Source organism: Centroberyx affinis, unplaced genomic scaffold (assembly GCF_046629955.1).
Source record: "Centroberyx affinis isolate AG114_WGS23_722 - 3 ecotype Tasmania unplaced genomic scaffold, CSIRO-AGI_Caff_v1 ptg000022l_1, whole genome shotgun sequence".
NCBI classification, from domain to species: domain Eukaryota; kingdom Metazoa; phylum Chordata; class Actinopteri; order Beryciformes; family Berycidae; genus Centroberyx; species Centroberyx affinis.
The window spans coordinates 137,850-158,555 of record NW_027278736.1 but is presented as its reverse complement, the minus strand read 5'-3'; the positions used below and the strand labels follow the sequence as shown (position 1 = coordinate 158,555).

General features: G+C 42.1%; 1 protein-coding gene across 1 annotated transcript in view; it reads right to left on the bottom strand.

Moving 5' to 3' along the window:
- Positions 1-1,120: 1,120 nt before the first annotated feature.
- rnf144aa (ring finger protein 144aa) overlaps positions 1,121-20,706 on the bottom strand; it is a 31,772-nt gene continuing 12,186 nt past the window's right edge. The window contains exons 2-8 of the mRNA XM_071544328.1: positions 15,412-15,562; positions 14,087-14,191; positions 12,886-12,946; positions 10,905-11,121; positions 7,833-7,980; positions 7,187-7,276; positions 1,121-5,627 (exon numbers count right to left, since the gene is read on the bottom strand). Of these exons, the coding sequence (XP_071400429.1) occupies positions 5,496-5,627; positions 7,187-7,276; positions 7,833-7,980; positions 10,905-11,121; positions 12,886-12,946; positions 14,087-14,191; positions 15,412-15,546 (888 nt within the window). The 5' untranslated portion in view covers positions 15,547-15,562 and the 3' untranslated portion in view covers positions 1,121-5,495. The remainder of the gene's footprint in view (positions 5,628-7,186; positions 7,277-7,832; positions 7,981-10,904; positions 11,122-12,885; positions 12,947-14,086; positions 14,192-15,411; positions 15,563-20,706) is intronic.

Here is a 20,706-nt window from a genome sequence, read left to right as displayed (position 1 = left end):
GATATATCACCGGGCGTTTGCACTTTCATTTTCAGGGTTGTCTTGTTAATGCTCCCAATCCAGCATCTGGCAGGAAATAGACACAAAGACAGGGAGAGAACAACCTGTTATCTGGCAGACCTTAACAAAAGACTGACACATGGGTGTTGATCAGACAGAGCGGCAATAGACAGGGGGAAAGACGAAGACAAAGAATAGATAAGATGTAAACATGTTCTACAAGAACATGAACAGAAAAAGAACAGAAAAATCAAGTGATAAATACAGCTCATAAGCCTCAAAATACAGCGCAAAAGAAAAAGTACTTATATGACTAAAAAATCCTAAGTTATTCATCTCAGCTATGTTGGTACGGTGCACAATCAGTGAAAAAGCTACTGTATGGGAACTTAAGAGAAAAACAACATAAAATGATGAATATTGAACGTGTCACAACTGGCTGTTATGCAAGATAGTTATTATGAAGCCGTTATACTAACCAAAATATAACATGGACAAACTTGAGTCTTATACAAATTAGGTATTGAAAAATATAAAACTATGAAGAGATGGCGAAATAATTTTGTAAAAATTACCTATATATACATCTATGAATTTGAGACATAATACTTAAAAACCCAGAACTGTTCTGTATTCGAGTGTACTGCAATAGTTTTTCTTCTTTGTTAAACTTGTGATGTTTTGCTCAGTCCCACCCTGTTTTTTGTTGATCCTCTCTGGTATGTTGAAAACCAGTCAGTAGTGAAAAACACACAACCAAATAACACCCATGAGGGTAAATCAGTCCAGTGTTTATTTTCCTTGTGGCATCAAGGCCAAAGACCAAACTTAACAGTCCAACTATGTGTTTGAGCTGCCATAGTAAGAAGATAAGTGAATTTTACTTTTCAGATCTGGAATGCATCATCTGCAGGTTAATTTAGAAGTGGGTCATTCTACAAATATAATTTATAAATTCATTGTGCTTGTTAATTCATTTCACACTAATTTCCTTGTCTCTTTTGGTGAGTGGAAAACACAACTATTCGCTTTTAACACCAGAGGGAGCCATTGCGTAACCTAATGGACCAAAAAGCCATTGCGTAACCTAATGGACCAAAAACCATCTAAAAAGTATATATGAGATCCAAAATCATTTTATTTCATTGATTGGTGTGAATGAATAAAGAGAACAGAATCACAAAAAACAACAACCTTTAATACCTGGTGTCACAGTGTTAGTGGAACTGTAGATATACGGAGATGCCAAGTCTGAGTTGTACAGAAGTTATCCAAATATGCCATTTTACAATGTTTATATCTTTGTAGCAATCATTGTTCAGGTCAATTAACTTTCAATTAAGTTCAGTTAGTATGGCCAATGACTGTAGCTAAAAACATTCTTTATCATCTCTAAATACAGAAGTCTCGTGTACATACAGTATTTCCCCTCACAATGATCCACTTACTGAGGTGACTGATTGAAAGTGAATTGACCAATCAGGACTTGCGTTTCCTTCGTTACACAAATAATGCAAAAACAATAAACTATGACCCAACGTAGGCGTATAAAAACCGACATAAAGAAAGAAACAGACACATGAAGGCAACCTACTGAATGGTGGAAGGCCGACCAAAATTCTATGACTTGGGGTTGATCATCAAAAGAGAACATGTTTTCGTGAAAAAAAGGAAAAAACCAACACACAGACACACAATGCTACCATTCCAAAGATCTTTTGAGGTTACAGTATTGTAATATTTAACACGTAGCAGTCAGAGAAAAAAGCATGCAACTTTATCTCTTGACACAACAGGTTATAAAATATAAATTGCTGATCGTAACCAAACTTGATCTTAGCTATAGTTGCAAAGTAAATCTCAAAGCCTTGGTAAAATAATCATTACCTTGCTTTCCATCCCAGGGCCAAGTGAATCGAGCAAGCCCTTACTCATTCCATTTACCCTCAAAAAAACAAAAAAAACAAAAAACAAAAAAAAATCAAGATGACTTTTTACACCTGTGTTGATGTTTCATCTGGGTAAAGGTGTCATACAAACTTTGTCAATTATTTCTAGCCCTGGAAAGCCCCTTTTGGCCCTAGTGTGGAAAACAGGCTATTATGCAATTTGACATTGCAGTGATTGTAATGTACTGTTTGGCCCTTTATATTTGTTGCATAATATCTACCTGTTCAGTGGTGCCAGCAAACATGGATAAAATAAGAACAATGTCGTGAAAAAAACCTAGGAGACTTTGATGTGATGTTTCAGGTTGTGCCTATTCAGGACTTTGATGATAATATTTGTGTGTTTACATAAATATTTTAACGGTTTCAAATTGTTTTTCTCCAGCCAGGCATCGACACCACCAGTTGATATAAGACCCCTATACATAGCACTGTGAAAACCTTTGGAGCATGGCTGCAATCTCTCATATGTATTGATTTTTCCATTGAGTTTACATTGATTTTAACTGCTAAACCCCTCCAATAAACACAGCAGGCACCATACCACACAGAATGAATACTGGACTTTTTCACTGATCATATCAAGAAGTAAAACAATGAAACCCATATACAGTGCAGCGCTTACAGAAAGAAGCAATAAAACTTTTCCACCCCATAATATCTGTTTATACATTACAAATACATGGTCAAAATGCACACAGACGACTCCTTTTCTTATCCCTTCCAGAAAATCTGCTTGGCACGATTGTCATAAAAAAACAACAAAAGCTTCTGGAATGAAATTATTTTTAGGGAGAGACCAAACTGCAAAGGTATAAAATTGGACTGGCTTTGATATCAAACCATCATGCTCATAGAGTAGGCGGGGTCAGTGAAAACAATATAAGCTACAGGTAAGGTACTCAAAATTTAAGGCTAATAATCACAAGTATGTTTATCTAGTAGAATCTATGAGGACAGGAGGGTGTTGCTGATGATGTTGGCTACTGTTGACGACTATTGACAACTGTTCTCGGTTGCTGTAGCCACATTTCTCATGAAATGCTACATGGACACTGGTGTAATTACACCAGAAGGAGGGATGAAGTAAATGGCATGTTCATAAGAATGGAATGGCATGGTAGCAAAAGCTTGGATCCGTTTCATTAACAAAATCACATAATGGTTACAAACCCTAAAATAAGAAACAGTCACTGCAAGACATCGTTTCTGTGTTGACGGAAATCTACATATTGAAATAATCTGTATATGACAAAATGGTGTCACATAATAAAACTGATATAACAGAAAACATTTTTCACATGAAGCATTTCAACTAGCAAAGGAGTTTGAGGTGGATGGCCTTGGATCAGCACTGCTATGTCTCACTCCTTGCCATCAAACCCGAAAGAGAAAAAAACAAGAAAGTGGCAATTTTTGTCCTGGTTTTCAAGATCACAAGCTTTAAGTGTAGCTAAAAGACAACAACATAGATATGTAACAGAAATGAAGATTAGATGGTGAAAGAAAAATGGATGGTTCCTGAATAATTCCCTGATTAAATAAAAGCCATGATATGCACATAATGGTGGCAATCGGCAACTTTTACTACATAACCTTTGAAGTGATAAACCTACTTATGGCATACAGTTGATATGACCAATCAATGACCTTTTAAGAATGGTAATGTACAAACTTGCATAGATAAAGTGATATAGAGCAGCTTCATTATAATGTGCCCAAAATGGAACATTCTTTTATATTTTTTCTATAGGCTATTTTGACATCCCTGCAAGGAGTAGCTGCTTGTTGTTGGAGGTCTCACTACCAACCAAACATAACATTAACACTCAGACCACTAACATATGCAAGTTTGCAATTTTGGCCAGCAGGTATTTGTTAAGCATCAAAGAACGGGAGATCTGATCTCAGTTCAGCTTCGGATCATTAGTGATGATGGTCAGGTGGGCGGTTGTAGATCAGCTGTCCTGCTCAGCGAGGCTTAGTAAATAATACAGGCCCTGGTTCACACAAAACATCTGTTTAGGATAGTAGTTTTCATAACAGCAGTTTGGGTTATACAGTATGGCTATTAACAGTGTGGCATATGGATGACATCATAGAATCATTTGAATATAAAATAAAGGGCTTCACTGACTAATGTTTTGAAAATGTCTCTCAATGTGCTTTCCCTGGGATTATTTAGATTTTGACTTTGACTCTTTTAATGCACAGGGAAAATGCCCATTTTTGGCTATTCTCAATTTAAGGCCATTCATTTCTATTTGGCTAAACCACCAACTGGGTCAGAGAATTACTTGAGTGACATCTACTTCAGTGGATTGTTGGTTCCACAGCATGTGGACACAAAGTCTACAGATAGACTTCGTATTAATGCTGACCTTAAAGGGGAACACCACTCAATTTGGGAAATTCCTGTACATTAATGTCATGGTCTAGGACCATAAATATTCATCAGATCTCAAAAAATACAGAAACCAGAGAACTACAACTCCAACTTAAGGTGTCACAAAATATAATGTCTGGAGTTGCTCCATAGAAAATGAGTTGGGAAAGATGGTAAAGGTGACTGGGATAACACCCAGTGGTTAACAACTAGCAATAGTACTAGATAATAGAATAAAGCTCATTTGGGTATAAAACTTAGGGTATCATTCTGAGGGTCAACAAAATTGTCTCCCATTCATTGTCACCTGACCACAGGAATAACATATGAATTCTCAAATTTGAGTGGAAATCCCCTTTAATATCTGTAACAAACTAACGGTTTGGGAAACACTCAAAAGTACAATACGTGGACACTACTCTGAGCACAGTTCTATTAAAAGCGAAAGGTTATAAAACATTGACATCATCAAGAGGACGTGCTGTACAGTGAGCTGAGAGGAACGACAGTCTCCCATCTCTACCTCAGTCGTGAACATGACAAAGAAACCATGTCCTGTGTGCAAACAGAGTGAACACCAAACATGCGTGGTGTAACTCTAATGCTACTGACTGAACCTGTAGAGCTACATAGAGAGTGTGGTGATGGGGAAAAAAGCTTTTTTGCGTATGACAAACCAACAAAACAAAGCGATAAAGTAAAAGTTCTCTCAAAAGTGGCTCCTGCATGACAATGTCCATACAAGAGAACAATAAAAAGCATTTCTTAACACTCATATATTTCCTTTGCTTGTAATGACCCACCATATGTACCACACCACAGTAACTCACTGGCTAAGGCCCCCTGAAGTGGCCCAGACTTGCTACACATGCCCAAACCACCAATGTCTCACACACAAGGACACTGTGGTCCTTTTCACAAGTCTGACCTCCTCTGACCTTTGACCCTGGGCCTCTCCTCCAGGCCAAGGTGTAGGTCGCTTTTCTCCCATGCCTCTCCCATGCAGAGCAATGGATCCCAAAGCGGCCGGGGCTGGCGCAGGCCCAGCCCGAAAAATGAAGCACTCAAAGCTGGTGGGAGGAAAAGAATGTAAAGGGGTGAAAAGGAAAAAAGATGGCCCATCCTTAGGGTGGCTCTCCGCCTGTTCTCCGATGGCGTGTTTAGGTCGGCAAAGGGTCGTCATCACCTTTGCTGCACTTGCACTTGCAGCAGAGGACGATGGGAGTGGCCAAAAGGAGGAAAGGGGAGGCGACCAGCAGGAGAAGGCCAAACCCAGCAAAGATTCCCACAACCTGAAGAGAGGGAGCAGCAAGAATTAAAAGGTTAATTTAAAAACATTTAAATTAACAACGCTTTGGCAGGATACATGGCTGCTGATGCACACAACACTCATGTTTTGGAAACTGAACTTGGTATGGTCTCTCTAACTACTAACTCTCCCTTGCTTATCCTACTTAAAAAAAATCAGCATCAGCATCACTGCATTGCTAACATTACATGGGAAAAAAGAGATGAGACTAATGATGTAAGTGGTTTTTCTCTTTACATTTATGAGCAGGGCAAGTTAAATAATTCACCACATGGAGGCGCCAGAGACCAGCGCAACATCAGAGCTACAAAATGGAATACATAACATGCAGTCACATGCAACAGTGACTTATAATAGCATAATGCTTTTCCTTCCATTTCGAGAGAGAAGAGATGTTTTTGGGGATCACTTGGGGGCAGGTTTCTGAAGGACAAGTGCCTGTTATCTAAGAACACATAACCGCATTACTGACTGTCCCTTTTACGGCTGGTAGAGAGGATGTGATGTAGAGAGAAGCATAGTGGATTGAGTGCAATATCCCCTTTGCTCAGAGTAACAGACCCTGACGATGCTAGCATGATGGAGAACATTACATATAGAGACAAGACCTTCCTTCTACCGGATGGCTCTGGTGGATAAACACAACCCATCTCGAGTGATAAAGATACAGGTGGTGGGGAGAGGGCATGGGAGAAGTTGGACAATTCTTACATAGCCACATTTTCCCTGGCACATCTCAGGTATTTATGAGTGAGAGGGACGCTTTTCAAGATCTGAGGGCACAAGGCCGGGTCAGATGGGGAGAGCGAGAGAGAGACAAAGACAGAGACAGCACAGGAAAGCTATAGCTAGCTCACACAAGCTGAACTGTACCCATATGACTCAGCCTGCCCCACTGGGCAACAGATGCCAGTGTGTATGCTAATGTTGACAACATAACAAGTATGTTGGACAATGGAATGTGCTAGCCTATGAATAGATTAGTTGGCTAAGGAGAGATACTGAGGTGAAATCTGGGAACTGAGCAGCGGTAGAGCTGGTTACAACAGCATTAGCCTCTGTCACAGACTTGAAGGCATTATCAGGCTGGCAGCACAAGCCAGTGCAGCATGGAGGTAGAACAGGCGTGGGAAATTACATGTCATATCTAATCCTTCATATGTAATCCGTCATTTCATTCGGTTTCATAGGTACAGAGGCACCTTGAATGATTTCCACAGCAAAAGGTCTGCACAATAGACAACTTAGAGACAGTGGGGAACCGGCCATGTAGTTTACCAGACACTTTTCATGGCACATGGATCAAGCTGTCCTTTTCCTATTGTATTGCCAGGATAATACCAGTCTGTCATTGCATGTGAGTGCTTGAGGGAGAGAGAGAGCACGTGCACGGCCACATGCTGCAGTGCAGATAAAGGGGGAGCCCTGCGAGAGAGAGAGAGAGAGAGAGAGAGAGAGAGAGAGAGAGAGAGAGAGACAGAGAGAGAGAGACAGAGACAGAGACAGAGACAGAGACAGAGACCGAGACAGATGAGCTCTCACCTGTGTTCTGTGCCAGATAACAGATGCCCTGGAGTGGCCCAGTTTGTTTCGACAGGGCCCTTTGTCGTAGTGGATCAGGAGAAAGTCATCCTGTCACACACACACACACACACACATAACATACATAGATACACATACATACACACACACACACACACACACAGACAGACACATACAATACAGATAAAGATTGACCATTAGTTGTCTGAAAGACACAGGCAGCTTTTCTGAGATTGGCAGACATAATTGCTTTTAAATGACCTGTGTGGCCCAATCGTCTGTGCTTATACAATTAGGATTACATAAGGCGCCACGGCTCATATAAGCGAGCCTTATCCAAGCTCTGCTAAAACTGTCATTTTCATTTATCTTGTAATGGATTTCATAGAAAAAAAACATTTTAGAAATGCATCTTATCAAGTCCAAGGTTAGCTACAATTTTCTGATAATGAAAGTCATTGCTGTCACAAGGAGACAAACGATATCTACAACAAACCTTGTCAGACAGCATGCAAATACAGTATTGAAATATTAATCTGTAGAGCCATACGTAGCTGAAAAAATGCATAATGTTGCTCTCATTGCTATGGCAGTGAATATCAAGGAATAGGGGAATTAGTAGGAACCAGTTGCCTGTACAACTCACATCCAGGGACTCCAGACAGTACCAGCAGAAGGCGTGCTTGCAGTTCTTGCACATCATCTGGGCACAGCCTTCATCCCTCTCAATGTAAACTTTACATTTAGGACAGCGCTTGATCGGTGCATCATCTTCTTCATTCTTATAGAAAGAGCTGTGGAGAAGAGAGACAATAACTTGATGTGTTTTTTTTTACTTCGGTCATGAAATCAAATCCAATTTACATTAATTTTAACAGAAGTGTTGGAGATTAGATGGCAATAACGCAGTGATCAATATTTACTACCGTTTGTGGTAGAGGACAGTATAAAGCGGTTACTGGTGCCAGCAGTGTGAATAGTTTCAATTCAGCAGCCTGTATGAGACTCTTCTAAAAACCACCTGTCATTAGAATGGCATTGAACTCCCCCCACACACACACATACACAACTCCAGCACTTTTTTATTCCTTCACCCTCCCAGACTTATTTTCCCCTCCTGTTGGTGTCAGTTAGTCTGTATCCATTTCTCCTGTCTCAGTAAAGTGCTGACTCCTCAAAGCAGGAGGTGAGCAGGTAGCTGTCCTTCTCTGTACCCTCCTAGGACAGAAAACAAGCCCATTCATTTCCAGGGCAATTCTCCACGTATTGATCGAACCGGGCCTGAATGAATTACAGCATATTCTGCGAGGCCCCCCCACACCTCCATTCATCTGACACCTGGCAGCCATCTTAAAACGAAACCAGAAAACAAGACTTCGCTGAATTTGCTTAGGGGGGAGGAAGAGCGTGAGATACTTGGTCTGCATTTGAATCATCCCATGTTTCTTTTCTGTAACATCCCTAATCAATCTTTGTCCTTTCTTTTAGGCAATTAAAGCACAGCTGTGAGTTCGTAACAGAAAGCACTGTCAATACTGCTTGCACTCATTTACTAGGTGGGCAGATTTTAGCATTTTTAGGCAACTCCATTAGTTAAATATTATTCTGGACATCTGCAGCAGGCGTGTTGAAAGGCCCAAGAAAAATACTGTGTGTGTGGGGAGAAAACACCCTTCCTTGGGATACTGGCTGTTACGCAAAGAAAAGAATTGCTCATGGGAAGCTGAAACCTTATCGCAGGCAGGCAGAGGGTCTAATGGTAAATAGAACTTTCCACAGAGGAATACCAATGCCCTTTAACATAATAGCTGTATAGGTCAGGTCTGCTGTGATCAGGTATAGTATGAGGCTGCCATTCAAATTAGCAGGTTCATAATTTCTCCAGCCACCTTCCCCGAAACAACAAGGCTGAGAAAATGCTTGGGGAGCGAAGGATCAGAATCCAGAGCTTTCACAGACATCCTTACAGCAAGGAGGTGCACTTCAGCCACCGAGGGTTAGATCTTAACATCTAAGAGTAGCCCTCTTAATCCTCTCTCCCTCCGCTCTGGCCTCTGAGCTTCGCCCTGAACCTATGCAGATAGAGGAAAGCTCTGTGGAGCTAATGAGGTTTCGAGGTTAAGAGGATATCACAGGGCGGCGGGTCAGCTGTGTACATCTCGGGGCAGCCCTCTCAAGCTTTCCTTCCTCTACCCTCACAGATAGATGACTGCATCCTTAAAAAGATTAATAGGTCCTTCTCAGACTGCTTCATTGCAGTTTAGATTCAGGAGATTGTTTTATGTCTGCCTTTTACTTTGCACTGTAGCCCTGGCTGATCCCCAACTAAACCCTGGCTAACCTGAGCTGCTCCCCCAAGGACACAGGCGGCACAACAGCCAAACAGACCAGCTGTCAATCCATATTTAAAGATGCGCTGGATGAGTCCTACTGTTTCTTACATGACTGAGCAGGCTTCCTGGAACTATAGGCGGTCTCTCTGTAGGGGCTTATATATATTCATGAATGAACTCAAGCATTGGAACATTGATCCTAAGTTCTACTGAATGATCAGTTGAGCTGACCATGAATCCCAGACTGCTACTCCTCTTCTGAGAATAGGAATATTGTTTCCAGGATTTGGCAAGGTTTGCCTCTGTAGTTGGGCCTTGTAGCAACTTGTAATCTAATAATTTGTCAAAATGTAATAAAATGTACCTCTAAAATGGATTGAAAATGTAATAAAACCAGTTACTATAATAAATTGTTGGGTAATGCAATCACATCACAGTTTTTACATTAACTGGCAATTATTACCTCATAAGGAGTGTAACATATTTTTAACTGATGAAGTACTAATAAAACTGACTAATATTTAAATAGCTAGAGTTGTTACATTATTCATCAATATTTTTATTACATCTTAATTTTAAAATATATTACTTTTGAAGTAGTAATCGCTAATGTAATAATATGACATCAATTTTATTATATTTTTGACGCATTTACAGAAAGAGTTTTATTACATTTTGACAAGTCGTGACCTTGGTATTATAAGGTTCTGACCTTTTTGTCAAAACTGAGTTAGTCGCATTAACCTATTCTATGAGTGCCTGTTGATATATATGTGGTGTTATTTTTTGAAAATAATGATTTTTGAGTCTGTAATTTCTAAAACAAAAGGACCCATCTCCATTTAACTCAATGGATGCCGAAAACTTTGAAGCTCAATATCTCAGAACTATCCTGAAGGCAGATAGAACCTTATAATTCTAAGCTCACAAAGTTATTACATTATCCAGCAGCTGCTATATTATCAGTTACTACAGGCCTCATTAGTCAAACATAAATATAAGGTCACTGGAGTAGAAGCATGTATGAATGTGTTGAATGAATGTGTAATCTCTGTATGTGGTATTCAGATTAGACAGCTGCACCGCATAGATCTGATCAATAAGACAGATGAGAGGGAAATGGAGAGAATGAGAAAGATAACAAACAGAGAGAGAGAGAGAGAGAGAGAGAGAGAGAGAGAGAGAGAGAGAGAGAGAGAGAGAGAGAGAGAGAGAGAGAGAGAGAGAGAGAGAGAGAGAGAGAGAGAGAGAGAGAGAGAGAGAGACAGACAGACAGACAGACAGAAAATATAAGTAGTTGGGAACAAGATAATAAATAGAAGTGAAGAGACAGAATGAGGGATGACAACAAATAAAATGAGTGTAAGCCGATCCAAAGCAGGTACCTGTTCTCTCCCGGCAGGAAGGAGGTGATGGGCAGGTTGCTCTCCTGGCAGGCCTGCCCGGGGTGCCAGTTGGCCTTGCAGGCCGAGCAGAACTCCAGGGCGCAGACGGCACACTGGACCAGCTGGGGCAGCGCTGGCGTGTCTGCCTCTTTGAGCTGGCACACGGCCTGGCATGTGGAGGAGGGGCACCACGTCCGGCACGGGTCCAGCAGCACCTCTGTGACGGCACACAACAAGGGCCGGCGTCAAGAACAGTGGCATCACAGTCACACACATGAAGGCAACCTTGCATATTGGTAAACGGGTTCCTACACATTTATGGTCAAATATTTTTCTGATATATAGCACAATTTTCAAGATCGATATTTGTGAAGTAGTGTTTTTTTTTTGCTTCCTACAACTATAATAGTTGGGCCTATGCAATCAAGCAATTTTATCATGATTCCCAAGATCTACAAAGTTTGACTTAACTGGTTCTAAAGTGTGAGTAAAAAAATATGAAAGATTATGAACCAATTTCCATGACTTTTCCAAAACCTTTTGAATATTTATCATTTTCCATGACTTTTTGAGGTGGGAAAAAGTCAATTGTTCAGCATTTTCCACCAATTCTGTCGTTGCAAGTTTAGAGTGTGATGCACTTGTCCTCCTTCCCCTCACCCCTCTGCCAAGAGCCCCGAGCGAACATTCCACATGCACTCTTGGCTCGGCCTGGGAAATATGGAACGGTTACAGCCACTATTCTGCCTGACTGGACCGGGACATTGATGAGATGGCTGACTGCCCTTATCCAGGCAGCATCAACAGCTCTCTCTGAGGCTTTTTATTCATTTATAGGATATCTTGCAGTCACGGCCCCTTTTCTGTGTGCCTGTGTGTGTGTGTTTGTGTGTTTATGTGTGTGTGTCTTTGTCCTTTGTGCTCATGCATTTATGTGCATGCATGTGAATCGAGTGTCGCTCTGTGTATGTGCCTCTGTGTGGGTGGAGAACCTGCGGGGCACGTGCCATGAAAGAGCGATAGCAAGGCTGGGTTCCTGCTTTCTCTGGTAGCGTGGGAACTCCCATGTCACCGATTAGCATGTCTACATTGACAGCATGGCGTGCACCGCACAGGCCTGCCATTATCTTCCCAGCACTGATATCCAAGCCTTTTATCGCACGGTTAACATTTATTCTGCAAATAGTGTAAACCACCGAGATACGCAGACAAGCCGCAGACAGTGAATACATAGCGGCATAGTGAGGCAGAGATAAAAAGGATTTAACTAAACCATTATGCTATGCTAAAAGACCTGCCTCCATCGGAGTCAGTCAGACAGTTCACGAGGCTAGAGCCGTACCAATCCAATTAGAATCTCTTTAAACGAAGTCTGGGAGGCTTTCCCCTTCATGTATATTTGATGGGGACCGGTGTTAAACTTTGATGAGGATGACAGGGTTGAGTCAGGATACTAGTTTACAAATCAGGCAAGCGTTAGGCCTGAATACTTGTCAACGTCATACTCCCACCCTGCCTGCCTGATTACTGGCAGTGCATAAACGGCTGTATTGATTCCAGAATTCCTGGTGACATCGATACAGTACCACAAGTTGGAATTTGTCAGAAAGAGACTAGTCCGAATCAGTCACTTGCAATGCAGATCTGACATGGTGAAACAAGTGCAGAAAACACAAGACTAACATGCACTAAGCAAACAGGTTTCACTCAAATCTCTGCAGCCACATCCACAGATTCTTCCCAGAAGCTCCTGTGCGGTATTTCAAATCTGCAAATGTCCACAGGGGGTGAATGAGTGAGTCAGTGAGCAGCAACTCGGCTGCACGTGCCGCACTGGGTTGTCGTCATCCTTTTCCGTGTCACAGTGAAGTAGCACAGGGAGACAGGTGGGTCCGCGTGTGTCTGCGGTTGACAGTCATTACCCACACATCACCCACTGAGTTGGCGCTGATGTGTTGCGGCTGCTTCCGCTCTTACTCACCTCTTTCAAACTGAAGCTTCTTGTATCTCTGCATCATCTCTGTGGCCACCATGCACTCAATCTGGAGAGGACGAGAGAGAGAGAGAGGAAGAGTGACAGAGAGACAGAGGAAGAGAGAGAGAGAGAGAGGGAGACAGAGAGAAATAAGCAGGTCATCATGCATATTTATAGATAGTGGAGGCAAGAAACAATTATACATGCAGTATGTGAATTTCATTTTCAGAACAATGTCAAATTTCGACAAGATCAGAACTCACCCCTCGCTTACCAATAAGCCCCCTGTCTCATTCCCAGGCAGAAATAGCTAATCTTACTGCCAGGATGTATGCCAGGTGCATACACAGACCCACTCAAGGTTAAATGTACTAATTTATTGGGCAATGAATTGAGTATTCGGAACTTTGTAAAAGAGCAGTCAATTACAAGCCGAAGGCATTGCTGTCAGAGCGGGTGGCAATGAAGGATGCAGTCACCGACTGGCATGACTAGATGGCGTTCCATTAAGGGCCAGTGACGCTGATTGATTGGAAACATAAGGCTGCGGTGTGCTGAACCATGCCGTGCCTCCGGGCCTCCGAGCCCAAGTGAGAGAGTGAGTCCATCAACCAAACTGCCTGCAGGATGAGGAGTGCTTTGGCCTCAGATTGACCTCCGCTAGCAAGGCAAAGACCGTTCATTTCAATGGTATAAACACACTGGCAGGTGGAGCACAGTGGTCATTGTGAACTAGAGACTTGAAGGAGTCATAGAGGTTTTATACCAGCTACAGACAAGTTCGTTTCATCACCTCAGATTTCCTATGATGGAGGGAAATGAGCAACGCGGCCACAAGATGCTTGGCATGGGGGAACTGATCTGCTCTACAAAGATAATTTGTTTTTCTCTAATCTCAAGCACACGCATTTCCAATTTTGCATGTGCTACCTTTGCAGATGAATCACTTGTTGTGCAAGTTCCATGAACATTTGTAAAGACTAATGTGTGAAAATACAAGAAAATGTGACAATTCGTGTCTGGAAATCCAGTCCAGTCTCAAGCCATTCCAGAGAAAAGACATTACTGAGGGGCTAGGAGGGAAATGGAAGGGAGGATCGGACTGTGACAAGGGCGTGGATGTGCAGATTTTGGGAATAAGTAAGGACAGACAGGGCTAATGGCAATCTAATTAAAAAATAACATTTTTTTTTTCTTATATCAATACCTCAGTTTCCTGTAAATGTCCCCTTTTGGGACAGGCAGAGTCTGGACAGCTAATTGCAGTTTCAAGGCCTTCTTTGATCAGGAGTTCCACATACTGCTTCAGGCACTGTTAGGGAAAACAAACACAGGCAGACAGGCAGACAGGCAGACACACACACACACACACATCACATTGACCCAGTTCAGTAGCCAGTCAGTCGATCAGATTTAACAGTAAACAAACACTAGGATGACTGTCTCCCTTTCTTCTCTATCTCTGTCCATCTTTCACTTCAGAAAAAGGAGAATCCTTACTTCTGTTGTGGCATTCACTGTTAAATGTGCCATTTACAGTATTTGCTGAACAGCTTAAGAGGAACCATGTAACTTCCACTATCAGCTCTATTGGGGAAGACAGTGAGACGTCTTTGGTTGTAAAATTACATTCATGAGACATAGGTTTGTCGAATAATGTAGATCTGAAAATCCAGAGTTCCAGTACGAGGCATGTAATACAATATTTACTTATGTCTGTTTAAAAACCCACAACTTTTTGTCTCTGATATTGCTCCAGTGAATAAGAAAGACAAATCTCAACTCTGTTATGTTGTGTTCCTGTTCAAATGGGCTCCCTGCCATACCAAAACAACCACACGGATATGCACTGCAGGATTATTGGCTTTTATTCTGTGTCAGTTTCATGGTCGAGCAAACAAGCCATTTCCTGTTTGGACTTTGTTCCGACTTTTCTTAAACTGCAGAAAGCAGATAGAAAAATAATGTTCGACTATCAAATGGGTGATAAAAATAGTTTAAAAACTGAGTTGTCAGGCATTGTTTGTGTTTACATTGTGACTGAGTCTTCCTGTGTCTAGGCCTATTCACACAGGGCAAACCGTCCATGTTTTTAACTTTAACTCTAACTAAAATTAAAGCCCCTCTGAAAATAACATGCTTTATTTTGGTGTGAAGAGAGATCCTCTAGTGCAGTGAAAATGCACATCCCAATAATTTTGAATACAAAACTGTCTGTCTGTCTGTTGAACAAGTGAACCGTAACTTTCTTCACTTGATTAGCTTTGACTGAAAAATACCCTCAGTTTGTTGTTCATCATCGTTTTTCTTACCGCTGTGGCAATTTGACTTGTCATTGAAATAATCAATGTATCATTTTATTTTTACTTCAGGCAGTGCGTTCTCCGTTATGAATTCTTCTGAAGTACCATTTGACACACCAGGTGCTGGATGCATAAGAGCATGTTACATTTTTGCATCCTATTCTTGGATACTACTACTACTTAGATCTATTCCCATGGACACAGTAATTATGATGAGTGTCCTGCTCACCAGTGTACAGAAGACACATTGGCACTGTGTGATGGTGGTCATCTGCTCCAGGGGAAACTCTCCAAGGCACAGCTTACATGAGACCAGCGGGTCCAGGGCCAGCTCCCAGGTGGGACGGTACCGTGCCGTGGTCATCTTCACCGCCACAGAGCTGCAGCACAGACAGAGAGGCGGAGGGAGAAGGAACAAAAGAGGGAAATAGATAAGAGAAGAGAAAGAGAGAGAGAGAGACCAACAGTCAGTGAAGCCAAATGCATCCTGAGACAGAACTGTGTTGTTTTTTTCTGTTTGCCGTGCCGTGTGATGCTCTCGCAGCTGGCACTTGCAAGATAAGAGTAAACAACACGGGGACGGATAATATTCATAATTCTGCGGATGACAAAGGACAGACGATATTAAATTCATAAAGAGGAAATATATCTGGCTCAGTTTTGTTTGTGTCTGTCTACATAATATATCCAGAGTCCAAGATGCGCTTTATTTGTTGTGACACAATCAGCATGACGGTATGAGCACGGACTGAAAATGCATTGTGAGTTGTGTCCAGTGAGGACACACACACACAAACAGGCCTGCTGTATGCAGAATGACACCAGCTCTCTGCCTAAACGGCCCTTGTCAGCTGCGTTCATTTTTATTCCAGGCCTGACACATTCTGGCAGGAAAAAAAAAAAAGAAAAAAGAAAAAACAATTCCAAAGCCCCTCCTGAAGCTCCTGTAGCTACTTAGCTCTCTCAGCACCTGTCCCCTGTGAAATTTTCACTCGGATGAAATAACACAGCGCTTTTTTTTTTCTCCCATTCGCTGCACGTCATCGCTTCTCTTTTGTGAGAGTCAGAAAGGGTTATTTTGGGCCGTCTAGTCTCACTCTCTCCTTCCTTCTGTAGCTGAGAGCAAAGAGCACCCACTCTGCTGTTTACAGGAAGTGGCCCGGCGCACACAACGTCAGCGCTGTCAAGCTCTCCCCGCGCTGCTAAGCAACCGGTTTGTGGGGGGGGGGGGGCATGGATATGGATGGGAGGAAGGGAAGCATGGCAGAGGAAAAGAGAGAGAGAGAGATTGCAGTTTCGCAGTTTGCTTTCACTGGTCAAAGCCAAGTCAAGCTCACAGAGAAGCCTCCTATTCACCGAGATTCACAAGAAAAGGACAGCAAATGGGGAGGGTGTGTGTGTGTGTGTGTGTGGGGGGGGGGGGTCGAAGACTTCACATGATTGCTCCATGGACTGTGAGTAAACACTACCCCGGTGCTATCTACACGTGCTACCAAGAAAGGAGGGAGGGGAGAAGGAAACAGAGAGAGAGAGTGAGGGACATACAGAGAGAGTGAGAGACAGACAGAGCGCCAGAGATATGGCACCGCTTCACACTTTCCCCTCTTTTATTTTATCTTAAATGGAGGAGAAAATGCAGGCTGTTGCATCCACCACAGCGCCACTGAAAGGTATTTCTTAATTAGGATGTTAGGTGAAGGGAATCCACAGAGAATCTGCATGAGAGAGCAAGAAAGGAGAGAGAGACAGAGCGGGAGAGAGAGAAAGACTAATCAGTTCTTGTAATGAGGCAAAACTTGCCAGCGAGTCATGTGATCTACCCTGAGGAGCAGGGAGGTGTGTCAAGCAAGTGCAGAGGCAGTGTGTGTCCGTGTCTGACTCACCCAAATCGCCTGGCATTCATCCATCCATCTACCATGATACCAACCAGGAAGCACTGAGCGGCGAGGGAGATGTATTATGTAAGTGTTTCTCATATACAAAAGGCTTAAATGGTAACTTATCAGGATCGAGTCAAAGATTTCTAAACAAACCTCAGGCCTTCTGGGAGAGGGTGTGGGTTATTGGTGGACAAAATAACAGAAATGCCACATGAAAAAAGACTTTAACTTCAAAGTAACTAAATCACAATTATAGAGGCAGTAACACAAGGGAGTCATATTAAGTTGAAAGCTAGTTAGCAGCATGTGTCAACTTTAAAAGAGGTCTGACAATCATCGGTTTTCAAAACAACTAACAGAGTTCAAAATACAGTACTTCTTATTACTGTAGGCACTTGATATTCATATATTATACTATATATTATTATGGGTTTCTGTTATTTGTGAGAGTGAAACACAGAGAGAGAGAGAGAGAGAGAGAGAGAGAGAGAGAGAGAGAGAGAGAGAGAGAGAGAGAGAGAGAGAGAATACCAAAGCTGTCTCTGTGTCTCTCTCTCTGTCTGTCAATCTGTTTGTCTAACTGTCTCTACAAGTGCCAAGCTATTGAATTCCATTAGGACCGTGGCAAAAGGTGGCACGGCGACGGAAAATGATCCATACTGCACAATCCAAGAATATCTAATAAGAGTGTGCACTTTTTTTTCATTCTGAATCTGTTTCTCTCCTCCCAGAGTTTATATTGGCTGTGCAAGGATTGACAGAGTAGGTCGATGGGGACAAATGAAATAGTTTCGTAAGGAGTGCCTGAGGAGGAAGAGAGCGAGAGAGAGGGGGGGGAGAGAGAGAGAGAGAGAGAGAGAGGGAGAGAGAGAGACAGAGAGAGAGATAGAGAGAGAGAGAAACAGAGCAAGGAAGAAAATGAGTTTTCATGACAAAAGGTGGTGCAGTGCGCTCCTTCTGCTGCATTATTAACTAGAGGGTCCATTATCACTGAGAAACACACACACACACACATATTCCAAGGAATGGGACTGTGCATGCGGGCCACTCATGCGCTCTGTGTGCTCATTTCAAATATAGCCTTCCAGAGTACTGTACCTCTGAAAAGGTCAGGCCAGAGAGCTGGAATCAATAAAGCAGGCCTCCGAAGTGAGTCAGAAGTCAAACATCCATCCTTACCACTGGTCACCATGTGTCACTCATCAATCTGAAGGGGCTGAGCTCACAGTTTAACTGGATGCAGGGGGATTCACGCGGCAGTGACTCTATATACCCATGAGACAAACACACACACACACACACCCATTAACAACAAACCATTCCATAACTGGGGTGGAAGTGGTTATGGAGGTCGCGTAGAAAGTGAATGCACTTTCAGAAGTTCAGCCGCATAGATAGAAGAGCACTTCACTGGGGATCTACTAAGGAACTGTGAGTGGGAGGGCTTTCTTACTGCACTGTACATGATACGTTCCATTAACGGCTGTTGTATCTATTCTGCATCTACGGCATATATTGCATGAAAGAATGCAGGTCAACTATTCAAAGACACAAACAACCATATGGACACACACACACAGCAACATGTCTATCTTTCTATACTTGTGAGGACCTTCCACTGACTCATTCAGTAAGCGCTGACCCTCACCACAACATGCCTAACCTTAACCTGGCCTAAACCTGACCCTAATTTTAACCTTAACCCCAAACTCAAGTTAGAGTTGGGCAATATATCAATATAATATCGATATTGTGATATCAGACTAGAGATCCTGTGGGATTTTGGTTATCGTAATATCGTGATATAGATTAAATGTTGTCTTTTCCTGGTCTTACTGGCTGTGTTACAAGTATCTTTTACAGTTATACAATTTTCTGAACTTATTTACCCGTTCTAGAGTGAAATGACCCTACCTGCTTCACCATATCCACATTAGCCTACTGATGCTAATCATTTTCTCATGTGTAAATATCTCCTGAAAGCACCAATAGTCATCCCTGAAATATCGTCACATTATCAATATCGAGGTATTGGGTCAAACATATTGTGATATTTGATTTTGGCAATATTGCCCAGCCCTAACTCAAGTCCTAAACCTAAAACTAGCCTTTAGAAGAAGTAAGGACCAGCCAAAACCTTGCTCCTCACTCCGAAGGTCTAAAACATTGGTATAAGAACACACACACACACACACACACACACACACACACACACACACACAAACTAGCAGTCTTTGCCTCGACTAGGACACCATATCGTAGCTTCTATGCTTCCTAGCAGTCATAGTAGGGCTGAGTATCATTGGAAATTTTTAGATACCCATATCGATTCCAACCAATATCTCAAATCCCAAACCAGTTCTAAAACACTTCTTTTCAACACCTCTCTTTGACGAATGGAAGTTCATTATGTAATCGAGTAAATTGTTTTCTGTGTAATATTTGTGCGAGCCATCTGCTTTTCTGAAAAGAATTAGAGCATGCTCGGTTGATTTCTTCTGTAAAAGTCCCGATCCACTAGAGGAGAGAATTAGAATTTGCATTGTAACAGATTTACATTATGAAGCTTTTTGATGTATTTTAATTACTTTTGATGCCCTACAATTGAGTCTGATAACAGAAATTAACACAGCACCAACAGATATGGTTTTCACATGAGACCAAACCAGGTCTATATTCAAATCAATGCTCTGTCCTGGCCTATTAAGAACACAATCAAATGCCAATTCCCAACTGAATACCCTCAGACAGAATTAGAGAGTGAGCACATTTTCACATGCAGTAAGAGCAAGACTCATACATAGGCATGTAGGCTATACTGTACATTTACATAGATGTTTTCAAGGACCTAATCTAACCTAATGTAGCAGGCCCCAATGCACCAGTGAGTACAATCCACCATGTCACTTGCTCCCATGTGAGAAAGAGCAAGTAAGAGACAGAGAGTCACACACACACACACACACACACACACACACACACACACACACACACACACACACACACACAGATGAATGGAAGGAATAGAAGAAAGAGACAGAAATGGGGAGGGAAAAAACAATATTTCAGCTCTCCATTTTCACCTGGCTTGGCAGCTTTCACTGTGTGTAATTATATAATGTCACATCAAAGCATTGCATAAGGATCTATTTATATACCTCACCTATGGCTGATGTGAGAGAAGGCTGCAAACAACTGTTAGCTGTTCTGCGAGTGGGAGCAGCTCACACATTCTTTTTCACTCATCCTCACACACACACACACACACACACACACACACACACACACACACACATACACACAGAGCAACATTCTCCTAATGCATGCACAAAGCTGTCACTCAGCTGATCTACAAGAATCTGCTATCGCCCAATTAGAGAAGCCAGAGAGAGCTTGTTGAAAGACGAAAACTCAAGGCTGCACTCTATTAAGCTGGAGATGGAGGGAGGGCCGTAATAATGGCTGAAACCATGGTGATGATGATCTAACTGGAGCCTGAGGGACGAGCCGATACATGTGCACTTGTGTCATTATTTGCTGCAGCAAAATTAATGTAGTGAGAAGCATGATATGATATTAGCTGACTCAAACAAACTACCTTGTGGCTGGCCTGATCAGCGAAACCTAATCGTCTCGAGTTTAGT